At 40.8% G+C, this 19,415-nt stretch overlaps 1 protein-coding gene across 3 annotated transcripts in view; it reads left to right on the top strand.

Moving 5' to 3' along the window:
* The window catches only part of MKRN1 (makorin ring finger protein 1), a 21,988-nt gene continuing 2,573 nt past the window's right edge, over positions 1 to 19,415 (top strand). For 2 of the 3 annotated variants that reach the window (XM_062011008.1, XM_062011015.1), the window contains exons 1-4: positions 2 to 267; positions 8,151 to 8,279; positions 12,675 to 12,913; positions 18,852 to 19,078. In XM_062011008.1, coding sequence (XP_061866992.1) covers positions 98 to 267; positions 8,151 to 8,279; positions 12,675 to 12,913; positions 18,852 to 19,078 — 765 coding nt within the window. In that variant the 5' untranslated portion in view covers positions 2 to 97. Of the gene's footprint in view, positions 268 to 8,150; positions 8,280 to 12,674; positions 12,914 to 18,851; positions 19,079 to 19,415 lie in introns of all 3 variants that reach the window. The other variant, XM_062011024.1, reaches the window with a different exon arrangement.

Consider the following 19,415-nt stretch of genomic DNA (forward strand, 5'->3'; position numbering starts at 1 on the left):
GGTGCCGCGCCGCCAGCCGCCGCCGCCCGTCCCCCGGCCGGCCGGAAGGATGTGCTCCCGGAAGATCCGGTGCTGCCGCTGTGTGGGATAAACAGTAATGGCGGAGGCGGTGGCTCTGGGAACAACGGCGGGCGCCGCGGCGGCCCTGGGAACGTCCGCCGTCGCGGCGGCCGCGGGAGCGACGGCCGCTGACTTCGACTTCGCGGTCGTGCCGCCGCCCGTCATGGGGCCGGGAGGAGGCGGCTGGACTAAGCAGGTCACTTGCAGGTACGCGTTGCCCGCGGTTGGGGCGGAGGGCGGCCGGGGCCGCCCTTCCTCGCGGCCGCCATTCTCCCGTTACCCCGCGGCCGCGCCGTCTTTCCTTTCCCCGACCACCCTGCGGTCCTGTCCCTCGGCGCCGCGCCGCCTCCCCTCCCCCTACGGTCACGTACGCGCGGCGCGGGGCCGCAGCGCCTCCCCCGGCCCGGCCTGGCCCGGCCCGCCCCGCCCGGCGCCCTGAGGGAGGCCTGCGGCAAATTGCGCAGCCGGCCGGGCCGCGCCGGGCTGGGCCGGGCCGCGCCCTGCGGCGGCTCCGAGCGGAACCCGGCCGCCGCGGCGGGGTTGCTGGGGGATGTAGTGCAGCGGCGGCGGCGGAGCCTCGGCCTCGCCGGAAGTACCGGCTGGCGTGGAGCGCGCTCTGGGCCTAGTCTCCCGGAGCCGGCCCCGGGGGGCGGCGCGGGCGGCGCCTTTCTTCTGCCCTTGCCTGATGGAAGGGTGTTCCCTCTGCACATGGCGTGTGGTTATCGGCCCCTTGCCACGCCGGCGGGCTTGGAAGCGTTGCTGGCTCCGTATGAGGAGCCGTGGGCCGGAGTTTATTGTGTAAAATATGCCCGCAGTGATCGGGGGGGAAGGCGACTGGAGCGTCGGAGTCCTGTAACCGCGTTCCAGAAAGTGCTATGGAAGCCGGAAGTGCAAAAGGGTTTGTCCCTTGGAATCAAAACTTAAAAAATGGGAACGATTTTAAGGCTGGCTAGATGCAATAATAATTAATTACTAAATCCAGTAATGGGAGAAACTCATTACCGGCTGTAAAATATGGGGAGTGCAGCTGCTTGTGCTACACGAAGGTTCAGTATGCTGCGTCACTTCCCATTCGTATTTTCCTTTAAACCGTGCTTCTGATAAATCTCATATAAGAGATTATGCAAGTCATTCTAGCCATTGTGAAGCTTGCCAGATGGACTATTTTTAAACTCACGTTGCTGGTCTGGTTGCAGGCTGAAAAGAATATAAATCAGCTTTATGAATCTATTAGTCGGTTAGAAATAGAAATCTATTAGAAATCTATTAGTCGGTTTCTGTGAAAACAACAGGGAATCCAAGATTAGCGTCAAAGAATGTCTCTCAAATGTTTTTATAAATATTATTTTATTAAATAATAAAAACTGAAGAGCGCATTTACCCTGAACATGTGTCTGGCAAAATACATTGCATATCACTCGGAGGCAAAAAAGGAACGTCCCTCTAGCAGCAAGGCCGTAGATCCTGAGGTGAGGTCTGTATCTGAAGCTGGAACAGAAAAGGTTCCATTTAAACGTAAGGAAAAAGTATTTACTGTTCAGGTGAGGGAGCTCCAGCACAGGCTGCCCAGGGAGGGTGTGGAGTCTCCTTCTCTGGAGCTTTTCAAAACCCACCTGGACGTCTTCCTGTGTGACCTGATGTAGGTAGACCTGCTTTAGCAGGGGGGATTAGGCTAGATCATCTGTACAGATCCCTTCCAACCCCTACCATTCTGTGATTCTATGATCTTCTTCAGTATTTCTCCTTTTATGCCAGTTACCGATTGAAATAGCAGTGGTGAGAACTGTTGCTTGCATTTCACAGGGAGCTTGCTCTTTTCATTCTCTCTCTTGGGCTGTTGAATATGCTTCGAAGTATTAAAAGCATTCCTGTTAACTATTGGTCACTGTTTATTTTGGTTAATGCACTGTTAACGAGCTGTTTCTCAGCTCTCTCTGAGTACTGTTGCATACAAAGACTTTTGCCCATGAATAACCGGGTTAATATTTGATGCATGGTAGTTAAAGGGAGGCCAGTGATGAGGAAATGACTGGGAGTGATGCTGAGCTCAGCTTTTAAGTGGGCTGCCAGGGGATAGGTTAGTGCTCCCTCTATTATAGATTGCCTCATCATTTCTGAGGATTGACAGGCTCAATTAGGCAAAATGGATTGGTGAGAGAGATATATATATATGTATGTGTTCTTGGGGAACAGCCAAAATAAATCAGTGTATTGAAGACAGTGACTGCAGTAGTACAGAAGCGGTTGAGTTCATTGGTGCCCTGTGGTGCAGTGAGTCTAATGGATGTGCAATCAGTCTGTCTGATAAATATATTTATTTACAAAGACTCGGGACTAGTGGGAAGTTAAAGCTACACTTTTGTAATGGTTAATGTGCTTTAATGTGAGCTTAAACAACAATGAGATCTCAGCTTTGGGCATAATGAACCCTTCCATTCTTTGTTCTTTTTGACTGATCCTCCTAGTTATTTCATTGCTTGCTTGCTTGATTATTTTTACTGGGCCATTTGAGTTGTAGGCCATATAATTTTCTGCAGATCTGAAAGCGGAATTAGCAATTCTGACTTGAGCTTCTGGGAATGTGTGATAAGAATCTTGGTTTTCTAAGTTTGGTTTCAATAAAATGTGTTCATATTCAAGGAAACATATTTCACAGAATCACTGAATCATTTAGGAAGGAAGAGACCTTTAAGGTACTTGAGGCCAACTACTGTCCTATGAAAGCCACATCCACCACTAAACCATGTCCTTAAGTGAGCTTGAGGACTTAGCTGTGAAATGAAGGGGCTGAATCTAGAGACATTTAAAAAATATATTTAGTGTAGTAGGTAGAGCATTTTTCGTTTTGAGCAGCAGTGCTGAACGGTTCTGTTTATAGGCTTCATTTACTTGGATCGTCATATGCGTAAATGCTGCCTGAGGAATTTCTGGGAGACAATAGTCTCCTTGGTATAAGGATGTAGCGCTTCATGGCTGGTGAAGGAGTACTGCTGTTTTGTCAGAACTGCAGCTTTTAGAATTGGCAGAATAAGTTCTTGCTGCTCCTCTGAATACCTGATATCCTAAATGGTTTTACTAATGAGTTTATTATGCCAGTGTCATGTTCTTGGGTTGGATAATTGATGTCTCAGAGTGAAAGACCAGTGACTAAGGTGAAAGACTGATTTCTCCTGGGCATTTAATTTTGCAGATGTTACTCTTCTGCTTCACTTTAGCAGTTTTGGGCTGAAAAACAGGAATACATCGAGTTCCTTAAGAGATGATGACAAATTATTTTCTTTCTTTGCTTCTATGGTTTAGGAGTTTTCAAGGCTTTTGTGGTGTGTAATAATTTCTAATGTTTTAATCTGGAATAAACCACGGGGAAATAAAACTAATTCATAACAAGCTTTAGTTTAATATTTTGTGATATTTTTTATTTATATGCTTGGAGGGAAAACAAGAGTAGCTATCCTTACAAAGTTTCTGTGTTCTTCCAGTTTCAGGTGGCTATGTGGTTTTATTGAGCAGTAGTATAACCAACATCTTTTTCCAAAGACTTGACACTGTAAGCTCCATATATTTGTTTTTTCTAGACGTCATGGGATAATAGTTAAGGGCATCAAGTTCATGTAAATAGATTAGGTTTCACTTGTTTGTTTAATAACTGAACATAAATAAAATCCATAGCAACTAACTGCTGTGTTTTGAGAGTTGTTTACATGTTTATATCTTTGCTGTTCTTTCTGAAAACCTAGGTCAGATGTTTGTATCTTAATGTGAAGACTGAATTGGGGGGGATGTCATTGGTAGCGCAGCACTAGCATAGGGTGTGGAGCATGAACATCTTCACTCTGCCTGGTTGTATTGACCCTTTTTAGCTGCTCTCTTCTTGCTGAAGGAGGTTATGGAGAGGAAGGGACAAGGAGATAAATGGTATTACGTGTTAATTTCTCTTCTTGAGGTTACTAGCTCATGTGGAATTTCATCAGCCACTCACATGGCTGAATGCCCACATGCCATGCCAGAACAGCATGCCTGGTGATCTCTTCCCTGGGAATTCTCACTCTCTGTGACACCTAAAGAAGCTACTGACTGCAGTTGGCTGTTACCCTGAAGTTCCCCATCTGCCAGTCATGGCACTGTCTCAAGTTTTTGAAGGAGATCTGTTGTCAGGTGTGACATTCTAAATCAGCGTTACCAGTAGTTGAATAAACAAAATGGGGTTACCTGAAAGCAGAATTAAGTGGACCTGAAGTAAAGAACAGGCCACGCCTGAATAAGCAAACCCACGTCAAGCTTTAGAAGCTATGGAAAGAAGTACTGGCTATTGATTTCACTAATAGGATTACAGGGGTAAAGACAATGTAGAGAAGGAGGCACCTGAAAGAAGCTAGTATGGGTTCAGGATTTTAGAATGCAGTTGTATGTGTTTTACATGACACTGTCTTTTTGAGGAAGGCATTGCAAATTCTTTTTCTCTAGCTTGTGGCAAGTAATAAAAGTAATGTTATTCTAGCAGTGTAAAACAAATCTTTGGTAGACTATTACACCTCAAAGCATGATGTAAGTCAAGGTCATTGGAACCTGGATAAACTTGAAAATTGCAAGTATTCTAACAAATTAATTTTAGCACTCTTAATATCTGACTTCTCTCCAGTGGTTGGAGTTCTAGGGAGTTGGAGACGTGATTTGTTTTATTGTCTTAGGCAAGTTTTTTTCTGTTTCCAAAAATTGTCATTCAAAGCCTTATCTCTGTGACCTTTATTTGATTATGCCGTGAAAATCAGAATGTGCTACTTTGAGCAAGGCATCTATAACTAGACATGAGTTGACATGTTTTTCCAGTGATAAAATACCAGTGCAGGCAATTGTTACTACTGTGGGGTTGTTTAGTGTGTTGCTATCCCTCATGTTTTGTACAGTCCTGCCATGAACCGAAATGGGGAGATGAGCGGGGTTCGGGCCTCACTGAGTCAGACCTCACTGGGTCTGGTTCCCCCCACAGCCTTACCAAATTGTTCTGGGTTTATGTCAGTAAGGAAGGTGGAGAGGATTGCAGCAAGAAAAGGTACTTTCTGTATTGCAACATCATAGACACTCAAGAGAAAATCCAGTTATATCGTTGTCTTGAATCCAGCTTTACTTTTTCAGATGAAGTGATGTGTATTCTCTGGGTACTTGACAGAACACAAATGTACTTCTCCATGTCGCTGAGTGAGGTGGATAACTTATGTTTAAGAATTGTTTCTTCCTATAAGCAGAAGCAAGAGCCTGGTATTGCTGTTGTGTAAAGTTACAGCTAAATTGAATACTCTGTATGTGTAAAGATACTTGCCCATGGAAGTTTTGTTACATTTCACAGAAAATAATGCACTCTGATTATTTTTTGAAATTAATAAAGCATCTTTTAGTCAAACACAGCAATTTCATACGTAAAATGTTAAATTCTTGATGACCTTAAAATAAATAAAACCTAAACTTACCACTTGTCAAGGGAGGAAGAGAGTAATTCTTGTTAGAGAAACGCATTTTTCTCTCCTTCCACCCCAGCCTTCTTTTTCAAATGGTGCTGAGTTTGTTGTGTAGAGTTTGCAGGCCTCAAAGTGATGTGAGGATTAAATTGAGCTTGTGAATGTTTCAAGTTTGGGTGGGGTTTTTTTCCCCCTTCCTAATCTACTATTTTGATGTAACAAATCATGACTACTTTCAGAATGATACAAAATTGTATTTGCAGAGGATTTTCTAATGTGAGCTGGGAAAGGAGGAGAGACTTGTAGCTCTGTTTCTTCTGTCTTAACAAGTGGTGGGAAAGCCTGATTACATTTCCTGATGTGAGTCAGCAGGTGGCTTTGAAATTGCATGCCCCAGAATATGGGGGTGGCCATGTGGTGTGGAAATAAGCAAGGGGTGGAGATAAGTTGTTAACAAGAACAAATGTTTAACAATCTGATTTTTTAAATGTTTTTTTTTAAATCTTATTGGTATTGACTCCCATTTCTTAAACAGATAGCAGAAATACCAGTTATAATCTAGTTCCGTAAGGTTGTGGGTTGTTGGGTTTTTTTGTGTTGGGTTTCTTGTTGCTTTGAGATGAGTTGGTAGGTAGGTGGCTTGCATTGGTGTATGAGTGGGAGGTGGTTTTTTTGTGGGGGAATTTTTGCCTTTTTGTGTTCCCAGTGGATAGTGCTGTTTGTGGACTGTGATGTTTTTTTTGGTTTGAGGTTTTGGGGTGTTCTTTTTTTGTCAGCACTATTCCTGGTGTGTACTGGCATATCTGTGCAGCCACCTGGCAAACCTGTACAGGGTAAAGAGAATATCTCTGAAGAGAATATCCTACAGAGCGTCATCTTGGTCTTGCACCACTTATTTTTATGTAGGACCACATTTCTTGCTATGGGGCTACGATATACAGGGGATTGTTTTGACTGGGAATTGCAGCCTGATGGCAAGTGTTAGCTGGTGGTTTATAAAACCACTTCAGGTTCTTTTCTTTTTTTTTATTGTTAGTACCTTGAATATACTTGAATACACCACTGGTTTTGTACATGGAGGGTTTATCAGCTCTCTTAAGACTCACCTCAGGTTTTAATAGATCTCACTTTATCTATCTTCCTAAAAATATAGCAAGCTAAGCACCTGTGCAGAAGTTCATGAAGTTCAACAACTTGTCACCTTTTGAGTGTTAGAATATCATATTGAATGTGCTGTGTTGTGAAGAACCATCCTCATCTAGGATGGTTGTAACTATCTAACTAACAGGACAAGGGCAGAAGTGCCCCTTTCAGCAGCAAGATAGGTTTGGAAGGGTAGAATCTGCTTCTCAGTCTTAACTCCAGTGGTGATTTATAGACAAGTGAAGAATTTGAGACCTAAATGCTAATAATTTTTCTTGATTACCAGGGCTTGATATTTCCAATGAGTTCAGAGTTTGCAGCTTACTTGGTGGCTGAGGCTTCTCCTTCTAAATGGAAGTGTTGCTAAATGAGTTGATAGATTCAGTTCTTACATGGTTGTTGGATTTTGTGTTTGGTTTTAATTATTTTTTTTCTTGGCTGGTGTTTCTATGCTCATTGGGAAAGATGTACAAAAATGGGTATTTTCAAATGTGGTTTTAATGTGGGCTTATTGAGTCTGAATAGTTACAGTGCTTTAAAGAAGCTCTTGTCTTCTAGCTTAAAATTTAAACAAAATGGAAATTCACTGTTCAGTTTTCTTAAATAGCTGGGTTTGAGATGCTCGATTAAACTTAAGTCATTTGACATGCTAAAATTTAGTACACTACCCTCAAAAGCTTTGAAACTGCTCTATTCTTTCAAGACAAAGTGTACAGTATTGAAGCAGGGTACTTCTACTAATCGTTTGACTCCCGTGGCAAAAGTTAATGTGTATATTTTGTCAGAGGTAATTATCAATCACATATTTTGGTGTCTTGGAAAGAAAGATTGCTTATGATTGAGTTATTTACAAATTCAAAATATATTTAAGACCTCAAGAAGCTGATTTGGATTTTTTAACTCGATGGGCTTCTCGTAAGGTTTTTGTTGGTCTCAGAAGACAGGAGCTGCAACTAAATTTTTATTCCCATCTGCTTTGCCTGAGACACTTTCGTCTATGTCACAGCCCAGGATAAAATCTGCTTTTCAAGCCTTTTCAGGCGTTTCCAGTGACAGAACAAGGGTTAATGAAAAGAAGCTGGAACATAAAAAGTTCCATTTAAACATAAGGAAAAACTATTTTACTGTGAGGGTGAGAGAGCCCTGGCACAGGCTGCCCAGGGAGCATATGGAGTCTCTTTCTCTGGAGATGTTTAAGACCTTCCTGGTTGTGTTTCTGTATGACCTGATCTAGATGGACCTGTTTTGGCAGGGGTTTGGACTAGGTGATCTCTAAAGGTCCCTTCCAACCCCTACTACTTTATGATTCTATGTTAGGTCCTGACGTGTGCAATGAGGTTCACTGGAATAGCTAAAGCTTCATTTTTCTTGTTTGTATTTTTATACTGGGACGTGGTCTCATGAGTCAATAGTGGTGTTCTTAATTCAGCACAGCTTGATTTATAGAATACAACTTTAGTACTTCTTCATTCACAGTAATCTACTCTCTTACAGATATTTCATGCACGGAGTCTGCAAGGAAGGAGACAACTGTCGCTACTCCCATGACCTCTCCACTGGTCAGTCTGCCATGGTGTGCAGGTACTACCAGCGAGGATGCTGTGCTTATGGAGATCGTTGCAGGTACAGAAATGCTGTTGGCTGTCCCATTGGGGAGTAATTTCACTCTCGGTCTTTGAGTAGAGAGCTCACACAAAGGCAGTACACTTTCACGTGTTTTCATCTTTCATTGCAGCTGCAGAAATTTATAAAATTAACTTGTTTTCACAAACTGCCTTCTCTTGCTTAATACTGCGTTGTTTACTTTGCTGTGGAAATACAGCAAAGGCAAGGCAAGAAGAAAACTGGTTTTCATAGAAGTACTAATTGTCAAGGTACGAGGGCTTGTTTATTTATTCATGAGTATGTGAATTAATTGAAATCTGAGACTGCATTCAAACTAGCTGAACATACGGGACTGAGTTACATTTGGTAAATGATCATAAAAGCCTGAACAGGTAAGAACTTCTTTTTCCAGTTGTATGTGCCTCTCAGGAGTTGCTACTCTGATGCTTAGAACTGCCATTTGGGAAGAGTAAGTGGAGTGTGGTCATGTAGGTTCTAAAATACTGCCTGTACAAAATGGCCCTGTGTTATGAAAACATAGAATGACTGGAGAGGAAAAAGGAAGGGGAAAAAAAGTGTGGAAAAAAGAAAATGGATGCTTTCCTAGAGTGGCAAAGCTTCACAAAGGCTTAGGGATGTTTGCATCATCTTAAGTTCAGTATATTAACATTTATCGGGAGTTTACATTCTGTCTTTTTGCAACTCTTGTGCATGATTAAATATTTGCATCAAGACTTCACGTGGTAGTTAATAGTTAGCTTTGTGTTTAGTATATGGTTACTATGTACAAGAAAGATAACAAGACTGAGCCTGTCTATAGCATTCTATCTGCCAACATTGCTTTCTTGATCGTGTAGATCAGTGATCATCAAACTTCTGATCACACCCCCCAGTGGTGAAAAATTTGAGAACCCCCAATATATTTCTTTATGGATTATGTATATACAACTGTACTAATATTTTATGTCCATTATAAAACATACACAAAAGTCAGAATTTTTAAAAGGATGTAATTAAGATGAAGTAAACAATATTTTATTGTCCAAGACAAATTTTACTCACTAAAAGCATTATTAGTAATAGGTTTTACTGACAATAATGTTGATTTGAATATGCTTCATTATTTAGTTGGACCTTTTTTAATACAGCAATTTTGAAGGTCTCCTTCTAAGTTTGATTTATTTCAATACTTGGATTTAATGGCTGTCATAGCAGAAAAAGATCTTCCACATAGATCCAAAAGGAAGAATTTTTCTGTTGGCTATGCTTACTAATGTGTGATACTCAGTTTTCAGTCCCATACACCAATTACATAAAGATTTTTGTTAATTTATCTAGTACATTTCCATCTTCCTTGTCTCCAGTCTCCTTTTCGCAGACTGATTGGAAATTGTTGCATTTTTCTGTTATTAACAAAGGGTCCAAAACCCACCCAAAGTCACTGTTTGGAAGTTTTTAAAACATATTAGAGAATCTGTTTGCAAGATTTTTCAAGTATGTAAGGTAAGAGTGTTTTATAGTTGTCACACTTACATTTGTTTTTTTTGCAACAAAACGCCACTGATGTTGCAAATGTTTTCAGAACAGCTTTTTCCAAAACGTTTCCAATACCACAAGTTTCTTTCAAAAAGCAATTACTTGGTTTTAAAATGTTGGTTTTACCTTGAAGGGACAGGTAGAGCAGCTTTTTTTTTTTTTTTTTTTAAGGTATCTACTAGGTAACATACTGTTGACCTGTTGAGGAATAGGCCAGCAAATTTGTAACGCTTGTCTAATGAAAGAAAAGTTTTGTAACTCATCTTTGACAACTTTTAAGCACTTTACCGCTAGATAACTGGCAAAGCTCTATCTGGTACAAAGACTCTCTGGGTCACTCGTCATCTCATAACAAAGTGTTGTAAAGATGAGATTGTTTCAAGGTCTTGTTTATAAAAGTAACTATACTGATGACACCCTGTAGTACTTCTTGTGCTTCTGGCTCCATCTTTGCTACAATGTCTCACCTGTGAATGATGCAGAGAATTCTGGTATGGTGCTATCTCTGTAACCTTACTCTGGAATATCTTTTTTTTTTTTTTTTTGCTATTCTAGTCAAAGCAGTGGCTCCATCAGTGGTTACACTTGCACAGTTTTCCATAAAATATTGTTTTTATTAAAGAAGTCTGTTGAGAATACATCTTCTCTGGTAGATCTTGTCTTTAAGTCATTTGTTGAGGATATATCTCTTCCGGTACGTCTTTTCTTTGGGAACTCACAAAAAGTAGCTCTTGTGTATTTCATTATTGAAATAGAATCTAACATATATCATAAGTGGAGACATACTAGAGACATCTGTATTTTCATGTAGCTGTACAGCAAACTTCCCACACTTAAAAATTTATCTGAATACTTGTTTCCTAAAATCTTTGGCAGTTTTTCATGCACTTCCCAACAGTATTTGTTGACAAAGGACTTTGTTTTACTTTATCACCATATTGTTTTCCATGTATTATTTCAGTTGTTATTACCACAGCAGGAAGAACAAATGATCTAATGGTATATGGCTTGTTATCTTTCACTGTTAGGTAAGAAGCCTCAAAAGAGGCTTCTAAAATATTTTGTGAAGTACTGGATTGAGTATTGCTTGACTTTGAAACATCTGTGGAAAAAAAAAAATAGAAGTTTGTCTTCATATTCTGAATAGTCAAATAGTCTTCCTGGTAATTTCAGTTTTTTCTTTTCCTCTGAGTTCTTGTCAAATCAGATTAGATTGGTATTGTCTTGTGATTGATGAAGAGCTCATAGTAGAAGTGTTAGCTCTGACATTTTCTTGTTTGCTTTTGCTCACAGTATCAGTATTATCTTCAGTCCACGGTTTATTTGAAGGAATCTTTTTAAGCCACTTGTTCATTTTGCCAGGGTTAGTTTAGAGAAAACAAGATAATGTAATCTGTCAATCCATGTTATTTGGCACAAGCAAACTGCAAAGTGTTGCAGGAGTTCAAAGTGAAAGAACAAGTGAGTGCCATTAGTCAGGCCTGCTGCGTGGTGGAACTCCTGCTCCTCCTTCAGGCCACCTCATGCACACAGTTTGTGAGACCCTCTGATATATGGACTGAGTGAGGACACTTACATCAATCTGTGTTAAATATTAGTAAAACTTTTTTTTTTTTTTTTTTTTAAGGAGATTAAACACCTCCCCCATTACCCCCAACAAACCAACAAGAAGTTGTACCATTTTCTTACTGCACCCCAGTGGATTGGCTTGCACACCCCCCTCGAGTGTATGCATACCACTTTGGAGACCACTAGTGTAGAAGTGTGAGGGCTTCACTTTTAAATTTGTGATTCATAGCTTCCTTAGGATTCCAAAGCTACCATTTGGTTGGGAGCATCTCTTTAATGTGCCAGAGCTATGACACTTTGTTGTTTTCAATCTGACACAAGGTAAATGAATTACAGTTGTTTAAAAGTTTTATATGATCTCCAAAAATTCCCACCCTTTGTCCTTGCATTTAGTTGGCAAATATCTAAGACTTCAAAGGTACATCTGTAATTTATTTGTTCATGTAGTCTGCTAGTTGCAGGAGGACAGATTTTTGAGGGAAAAGTCACTTTCTTGTTGGTTGTGGGAGGTAGGGATCAAAGTGTTGGGAGCATCATTTTCCACAGTAAGTTGAAAGAGGCGTTAGAAATAACTACTAAGATTAAATTAAGTGTGAATGAGGCAAGATGCTCAGATAGAGGGGGGAAAAAAAAATTATGTTGGTGAGGACTTCTGTAGCTGTGCTGAAGAAAGAGCCAACTTAGGTCAGGTTGCCCAAAGCATTATCCAGTCAGTTTTTGATATCTGTGAGGATTAAGATTGTGCTGCTTCTCTGGACACCCATTCCAGTGTTTGACTACTCTTACAGTGATTTTTGATTTTTTTTTTCATTATCCAACTGTAACATCCCACTTTGGACTTCTGTCTACTAACTGTCATCCTGTTTCTGCACCTCTGAGAAAGCTCTTTCCTGTGGCTTCCCATGAGGCAGTTGAAGACAGCAGCATCTGCCCTGATTCTTCTCTTTTTGAAGCTGAATCAAGTAATTAATCTCATTCAGTAATGCTGCACATGCATAATAGTTACATGACTAGTTTTGGATGTAATTTAAGTTCATTCAGTGTAAGTTAAGTAAGAATTGTACATGCTGCTCCATTTCCTCCAAAATCATGGTGTACCTTCTGTTTCCCTAAGCAATGCTGACAGATTATACAAGTGGAAGCACATCTCTGTATAGAGTCGCCAGTAACTTTCTCTTCCAAGCTATTTCTAAGTCCTCCTTCAAAGTAGGGTATTTACATCTTAACCAGTTAATTTCAAGTCCCTTGGACTGCTTTACGGAGATACATTTTTGTGAAGAGTTGACATGATATGTTTTAACTTTTCAGATATGAGCATACCAAGCCACTGAAAGAGGAGGAACTGGCTGATATGAATCTTGATATGAATCCAGATGAAAAAATGTATCCCTCAGTATCTTCAGACTTCATACCACTCCCTGAAACCGTTGAAGAAATTATTACTGAGATTGAAGATGAAGATGTAGACTTGGCAGCTGCTGGAGTAGGTGATGAAGACTGGGTGAATGCTGTAGAGTTTGTCCCTGGGCAGCCTTACTGTGGACGTGGTAAGCTGATCGTGTGGGGACAGTGAATTTCTGTCAATGCGTCAACGATTCATATGTAGTGCATAATCACTTCAGGTTATCTGTCCTTAATTTACACTTGAATTTTCCAACATGACTAGTCAGGCTGTTTATGTCAGTTACTGTGCTGTTGTGATGTTCTGAAACCAGATGTACTTAAAGACAGTCTCTTGTTAACTGGCCTTTGCCTCTCCTTGTTACAGCTCTGAATGACTTTGGAGTCCCTTTCTTTGAAGTTCAGTTTGCATCTATGATGGGAGTAGAAAATACTGATGATGCAATTAGTATCACTACTCTGGAAAGATAAACTGCTGCCTTTGTTTTAGGGTTGTTTTGGTTTGGTTGGGTTTTTTTTCAATCTTTTAAAGGTTTCCTGAGGGACATACAGATTCTTGTAGAATGAATTGAACCCTAATGTTTGCTTTCAAGTATCTTATGGCAATTCACACTAGAGGTTGAAAATCACTTTATTCTGGTTACCTTTCTGAGATTTGATTTTCTAATACTGTGACAGATCATGTTGAGAATGAGATTGAAGAAGTGTGTCATATGGGACCAAGCCATTTAAGTAGCATCCTTGTCATCTGCTTTCCCTGCAGGAGGATAGCACAAAGACTTAAAATTTAGGTGAAAAGTAGGCTGAATGTGTTTAGCATAATTTCTGATACTTGACTCTCTAAACTAAAGGTTTATGGCCACAAGTACTCAAATAATTGTGTGAATCCAAAACAGACACCTTTTGTCCAGAAGACTTGAAGTTGTCACACAGAACTGACTATACTTTTGTGTTCCCACAACACTACTCGGTTTCTCAGACCTAAAAAGAGACTTAACTGTCTCAGTGTTACAGGTGCAACCAAAGCCTACTCTGATCTGATTTGGGGAAGAGGATTTTTCCCTGCCTCAGCTTGCCATCTCTGCCTCTTGTCCTGTGCACATCTGAGAAGAGTCTGGTTCTGGTTAACTTTTTATCTGTACCTTTCCATTAGATAGTTGAAGGTAGCAGTAGGATTGCCTCTTAAGCTGAACAAGTCCATTTGCTTCAGTGTCTTTTCATGGATTTCATCCCTGCTTAGTGGCTGAGTGGTCCTCCACTTGAATCCATTCTTTGCTAGTTTGAACAGAGATCTTTTAAATACACCTACTCTTTAAAAGGAGAGCTGGTGCTTTCCTGAAGTGTAAGAACATTTCATTATACCTTTGTCAATTTTACAGAAGCAGTTCATTTTTCTAGGTGTCAGGCTTATTTTTCACAGAAACTTGTGGCTGCCACAGATTAAATAATTTTATCTTCTCTGAATTTTGTTCGAAATTCTCTGGTTTGTATCCTTTGAGATTTTATGTATTTTAATGTTCAAGCATACTTCCCTGTTCTGAACATAGCTACATGATGCTATGGTGACATGATGCTATGGTGACATGATGCTATGGTGACATGATGCTATGGTGACATGATGCTATGGTGACATGATGCTATGGTGACATGATGCTATGGTGACATGATGCTATGGTGACATGATGCTATGGTGACATGATGCTATGGATACCTGTGGTGACTTCTTAAAAGCTGTGTTTTAAATATTTTGTGAAGCCACAGTCTTCATTAAGATATAAAAATAGAGTGATCAGGAAAGATGTGTGAAGTGTGTTCCACAATATATATTTTAGAGCCTTACAGATGATTCTTATCAAATGTGTGCAGAAACATACAGGTACTTGGAAACTTTAAAATGAAACCTGTTTCTTAAGATTAGGTAGAAGCCTGTGTGTTTTAAGTAGTCTTACAAATGCTGAAGGTTCAGGGCTGACAGTTTATTTGTAGCTTGGGCTATAATGTTCATCTCTTACTATGAGACAAGGCATTTTCGTAACGCAGATGATTCTGATTTGGGACTAAACCTGTTGTCTTGAAGATGACATTAGGGCCTAGCAAATGAAATGGTGAAAATTGTTCAGATATCCACTTATTTGATGCACAAATGCACCAGTCTTCCATATGTGTGTGTTCTGATGCTACTGCTGCTAGGTGCTCTGGAATAATTAGTAGAAAGGCAGAAGTACAAAAAATACTCTGAATTGGCTGTCTGTTTCCTGCTGCTATAAGGTGAACGTATTTGATGCTACAGAGTGTGTTCTTGAGCGAAAGCGGGTGGCATGTAAAATGAAGGTAATAAACTTATTTTTTTCCCTAGTGTGAATTTAACTCTATTGATGGTGGAGTGGGCAGTGAGAAAGCAGGATGTGAGTCCACCTGCTGGAGAGCTGTGGTTGTAAGAACAGCTAAACAGCTAAGTGTTTCTCTGTGAGGTATGTTGGATTTGGAGCTGCTGAGGCAAAGGAATCTTGTGAGTTTCTCTAATTTTGTTTTCAAAGAGGAAAGAAAATTGTAGCAGGTACGGGACAGCAGCTCTTCAGAGAGAGAATTCACAGTTCTGGTTGATAGTAAACTAAACATGAGCCAGCAATGTGCCCTCGTGGCCAAGAAGGCCAATGGCATCCTCGGATGCATCAAGAAGAGTGTGTCCAGCAGGTCGAGGATGTTCTGTTCCTCCTCTACTCTGTCCTGGTGAGGCCTCATCTGGAGTCCTGTGTCCAGTTCTGGGCTCCCCAGCTCCAGAGGGACAGGGAACTGCTGGAGAGAGTCCAGCGCAGGGCCACCAAGATCATCAGTGGACTGGAGCATCTTCCTTATGAGGAAAGGCTGCAGGAACTGGGGCTGTTTAGTCTGGAGGAGACTGAGGGGAAATCTCATTAATATTTACAAATATCTAAATAGTGGATCTCAGGAGTCTGGAGTATCACTTTTTTCTGTTGTATCCAGTGACAGGACAAAGGGGTAATGGGATGAAGCTGGAACACAAAAAGTTCCTTTTAAACATAAGGAGGAACTATTTAACTGTTCAGGGGAGGCAGCCCTGGCACAGGCTGCCCAGGGAGGATGTGGAGTCTCCTTCCCTGGAGGCTTTCAAATCCTGCCTGGACCTGTTCCTGTGTGACCTGATCTAGGCAGACCTACCTTAGCAGAAGGTTTGGACTAGATGATCTCTAAAGGTCCCTTCCAACCCCTACCATTCTATGATTATATGATAGTGAATATTTTTCCACATTAGTCTCAGGAGGATAAAGACTGCAAAGGCTTTATTTTCAAAGAACCTGAAGTAAGAAGTGATTTTTGTTTTGTTTGGAAGTTTGTTTGAGTTTTTTTTTTTTTGTAAGGAATAAACCCCTTACTGAATACAGGTTTGACAAAGATATCCTTGAGAGGAGTATGAGTGGCTCTGGAAAATGTTCCAGTTAAGAGAAGCTTCAAATGTACCTCTCTTTTGTTAAAGTATGTATTTTCTAGGGTTATAGGATTGCCTTAACCAAAGGTCATCTTACCAACTCTATTAAAAGAACTAGTGTGTCACTCAGTTCCTTTGAAAATCTGCTGGTTTTGTCTAGTAAGATTCTGTCCATCCATATTGTAATCTGCTAAACTCTCCTTCCTCAGTAAGGATCAAACAAGATGTATGAAGTCACATGAATCAACTGGGTAAAAACGCTGTACCAACATGAGCTGGAAAAAAGAGTGGTAGAAGAGGCAGTTGAGGGAATAGAAACCGATGGGTAGTTGTGATTTTTTTTGTTTGTTTGTTTTGGAAATGGAGACCATGGATTCCAAACTTGGGGTGGGATATTTCAATTGCTACATACAATTTTCTTATTATGTTTAGCTACTCAGTAGATAGAGCCTAGTCTGTGGTTACTTGTGTATGGCTTCTTGGTGACAGTTAACTAGAGCTGACGGTGAAGAGAGGTAATGAAGGTAGTTTTGGTGGGAGTCTCTTACTGAAAAACAATTGGGTTGACAGTTGACTTGTTATTCCGTCACTCGTTTTTGAAAAGTACGTTTCTAGCAAACAGACTGAACCAAGGTCAGTGCAAGAGACTTGAATTTGTACATGGTTTAAGAAGCAGAGTTGAACTCATTTGGAGAGCTAATATTTTCCTGTGCTGATCTTCAGTGTTTGCTTATGGTTGTCCCCGTGTACTCAGCACTAGTGAGGCTGCATCTTGACTACTGTGCTCAGGTCTGGGCTCCTCACTACGGAAACTCAATGCAAGACACTGAGGTGCTGAAGTGTGTCTGGAAATTGGCAATGAAGCTGGTGAAGGATCTGGAGAATAAGTCTTAGGAGGAGTGGCTGAGGGAGCTGGGGATGTTTAGCCTAGAGAAGAGGAAACTGAGAGGAGATGTGATCATTCGCTCTCTACAGCTACCTGAAGAGGAGTTGTAGTGAGGTGGGAGTCAATCTCTTCTCCCCAGTATTGAATGATAGAACACGAGGAAATGGGCTCAAGTTGTGCCAGGCAAGGTTCAGATTTGACGTTAGGAAGAACTTTTTCACCAAGGGGGATTATTAAGCATTGGAACGGGCTGCCCAGGGAGGTGGTAGAGTCGCCATCCCTGGAGATATTCAGGAGGCATAGATGAGGTGCTGAGGGATATCTTTTAGTTAGCGATGGGCTTGGCGGTGTTGAGTTAGTAGTTGGACTTGATGATTTTAAAGATATCTTTAACTGCAATGGTTCTGTGATTCTTATCCTCCAAAACTAATAGCTCTCAGGGACATGCTTTTTCTTTACCCAAATGCTAACAGGCTGATATGTGCTTATGGTATCTCTTTGCTCCATGGCGATGAAAACTGTGTGAGTGTGCAGCCTCTGCTTCTTTTTCGGGAGTCTGTCCTTTACTTTTACAGATTCAAACATGCCTTAGGTAGTTTTTGCTTACTTCTCCAAATCTAGTGCTCAAACAGCTTATAAAAGATACACTTTCTTACAGCATAAATGACTTTTTACTTTTGTAACAGCTAGTGTTCATGTAAACGAAGTCCAGTTGTGCTCTTCTTTCATTCCAAATATAGTAATGCTTTGCTATCCTCCTGTGTTTATTATGTGTTCAGTTTCAAACTGACCGATTTTTCTTAAGTCTCGTAACTTAATCACCTTTCTTATGTAATGACATTGAAAGGCTATATGGTGTGTGGTGACACAAATAAGCATGTGTTCAAAGAGCGCAGGGAGAAGTGTGAAGCAGAAGCTGTCTTAAGGGGGAAAAGAACTGATACACATTCCCACTCATTAGAATTAGATAAGGGAATTTACTTAGTTGGGGTTTGCAAAACTGATGGCTGGCTTAGAATGCAGTGAAAGTGCCCTGGATTTCAGTTTCTTAAAGCTAGAGGGGGGCGGTGTCTGACAGGCTGGATACAGATTTGGGATAAGGTTTTTGGCAAGTGTCTAGAACAAGAGTTCTTATGCACAGAGGTGTGGACACAGCTATTCTGTCATTCATAGAGATGCCCGGGAGTCCAGAACTGAAAGTCTATTGTTCAGGATGAACAACATAAATGACCTGCTCATAAGGAACTGCTGATGTGGTGTTTCTGTACTCATGTTTTGTTATGATGGATATGCCTTTATTACTTCAGCTGGGGAAAAGCCTGTTAACATTACTTGATATGCAGTTGATTCTCAAAGCAGTGAGGGATTTGTAACCTTATTTAATTGTTGCTGAACCAGAGTTTGTATAAAAATGTACTTAGGCTGCAGAGACCTTGTGAGATTTTTCTAGCATGGGCTTAGCCTGCAAATGGATCTGAATCTGACCACTGAAACCTTGATAGCATTAGTCTTGTTTGGGCTAAAGGATGAAGGAATTGGGTGTGCCTTCTTGAGTGTGAAAGTAAATGTTAGTTCAGGTTGAGGATGTGTGAAACTTGGACTGAAATGAATGCTTAGTTGTTTTTATTATCCTCTTTGGATAACTTCAGCAGGGTTTACCCAAAGATTACTTTGCATTAAAGCAATATATTCTCACTCCTAGTGCTTTGAATGTGAACGTATTTCTCACTGGCTGTAATTTTGTCCCCAGCTGCTCCTATCTGCGCTGAAGCACCCTTGCAGGAAATGGTGATCGAGGAAGAATATGAAAAAGAGGAAGAAGACGTGGAGATGAAGAAGGAGCTGTGCCCCTACGCTGCAGTAGGAGAGTGTCGTTATGGAGAAAACTGTGTGTATATCCATGGGGATGTGTGTGATATGTGTGGACTGCAGGTCTTGCATCCAATTGATGCTGCACAGAGATCCCAGCACATAAAGGTAAGCAAACAGCTGTCTGGTGTTAAACAGCTTGAAGTTCTTGCTTCCTAGCTCCCTGCAATTGCTTGTCACTAATTCCCTTTTATTTGAGGGTGCATCCAGGTCAGACAGTGAAAGAAATTCCTGTTGTAAACTGGACTCTTCCTGTCAGGGCCATATTCAAAAGCAGCTGGGTTTCCTTATCTCTACTGGGAGAGAAGTCTGCTAAAAGATACTGGAGCTTTGTTCTTTGCCTGGTAAAAGTGAATGGTCTTACAGATTGCCATTCTCATGTTTAAAAGCAGTGTCTGAAGAAAGGGATTTGAACTCTGAATTGGTTCTCTGAGCAAACTTTTTT

The sequence above is a fragment of the Colius striatus genome, chromosome 1 (genome assembly GCF_028858725.1).
Source record: "Colius striatus isolate bColStr4 chromosome 1, bColStr4.1.hap1, whole genome shotgun sequence".
Classification (NCBI taxonomy): Eukaryota; Metazoa; Chordata; class Aves; order Coliiformes; family Coliidae; genus Colius; species Colius striatus.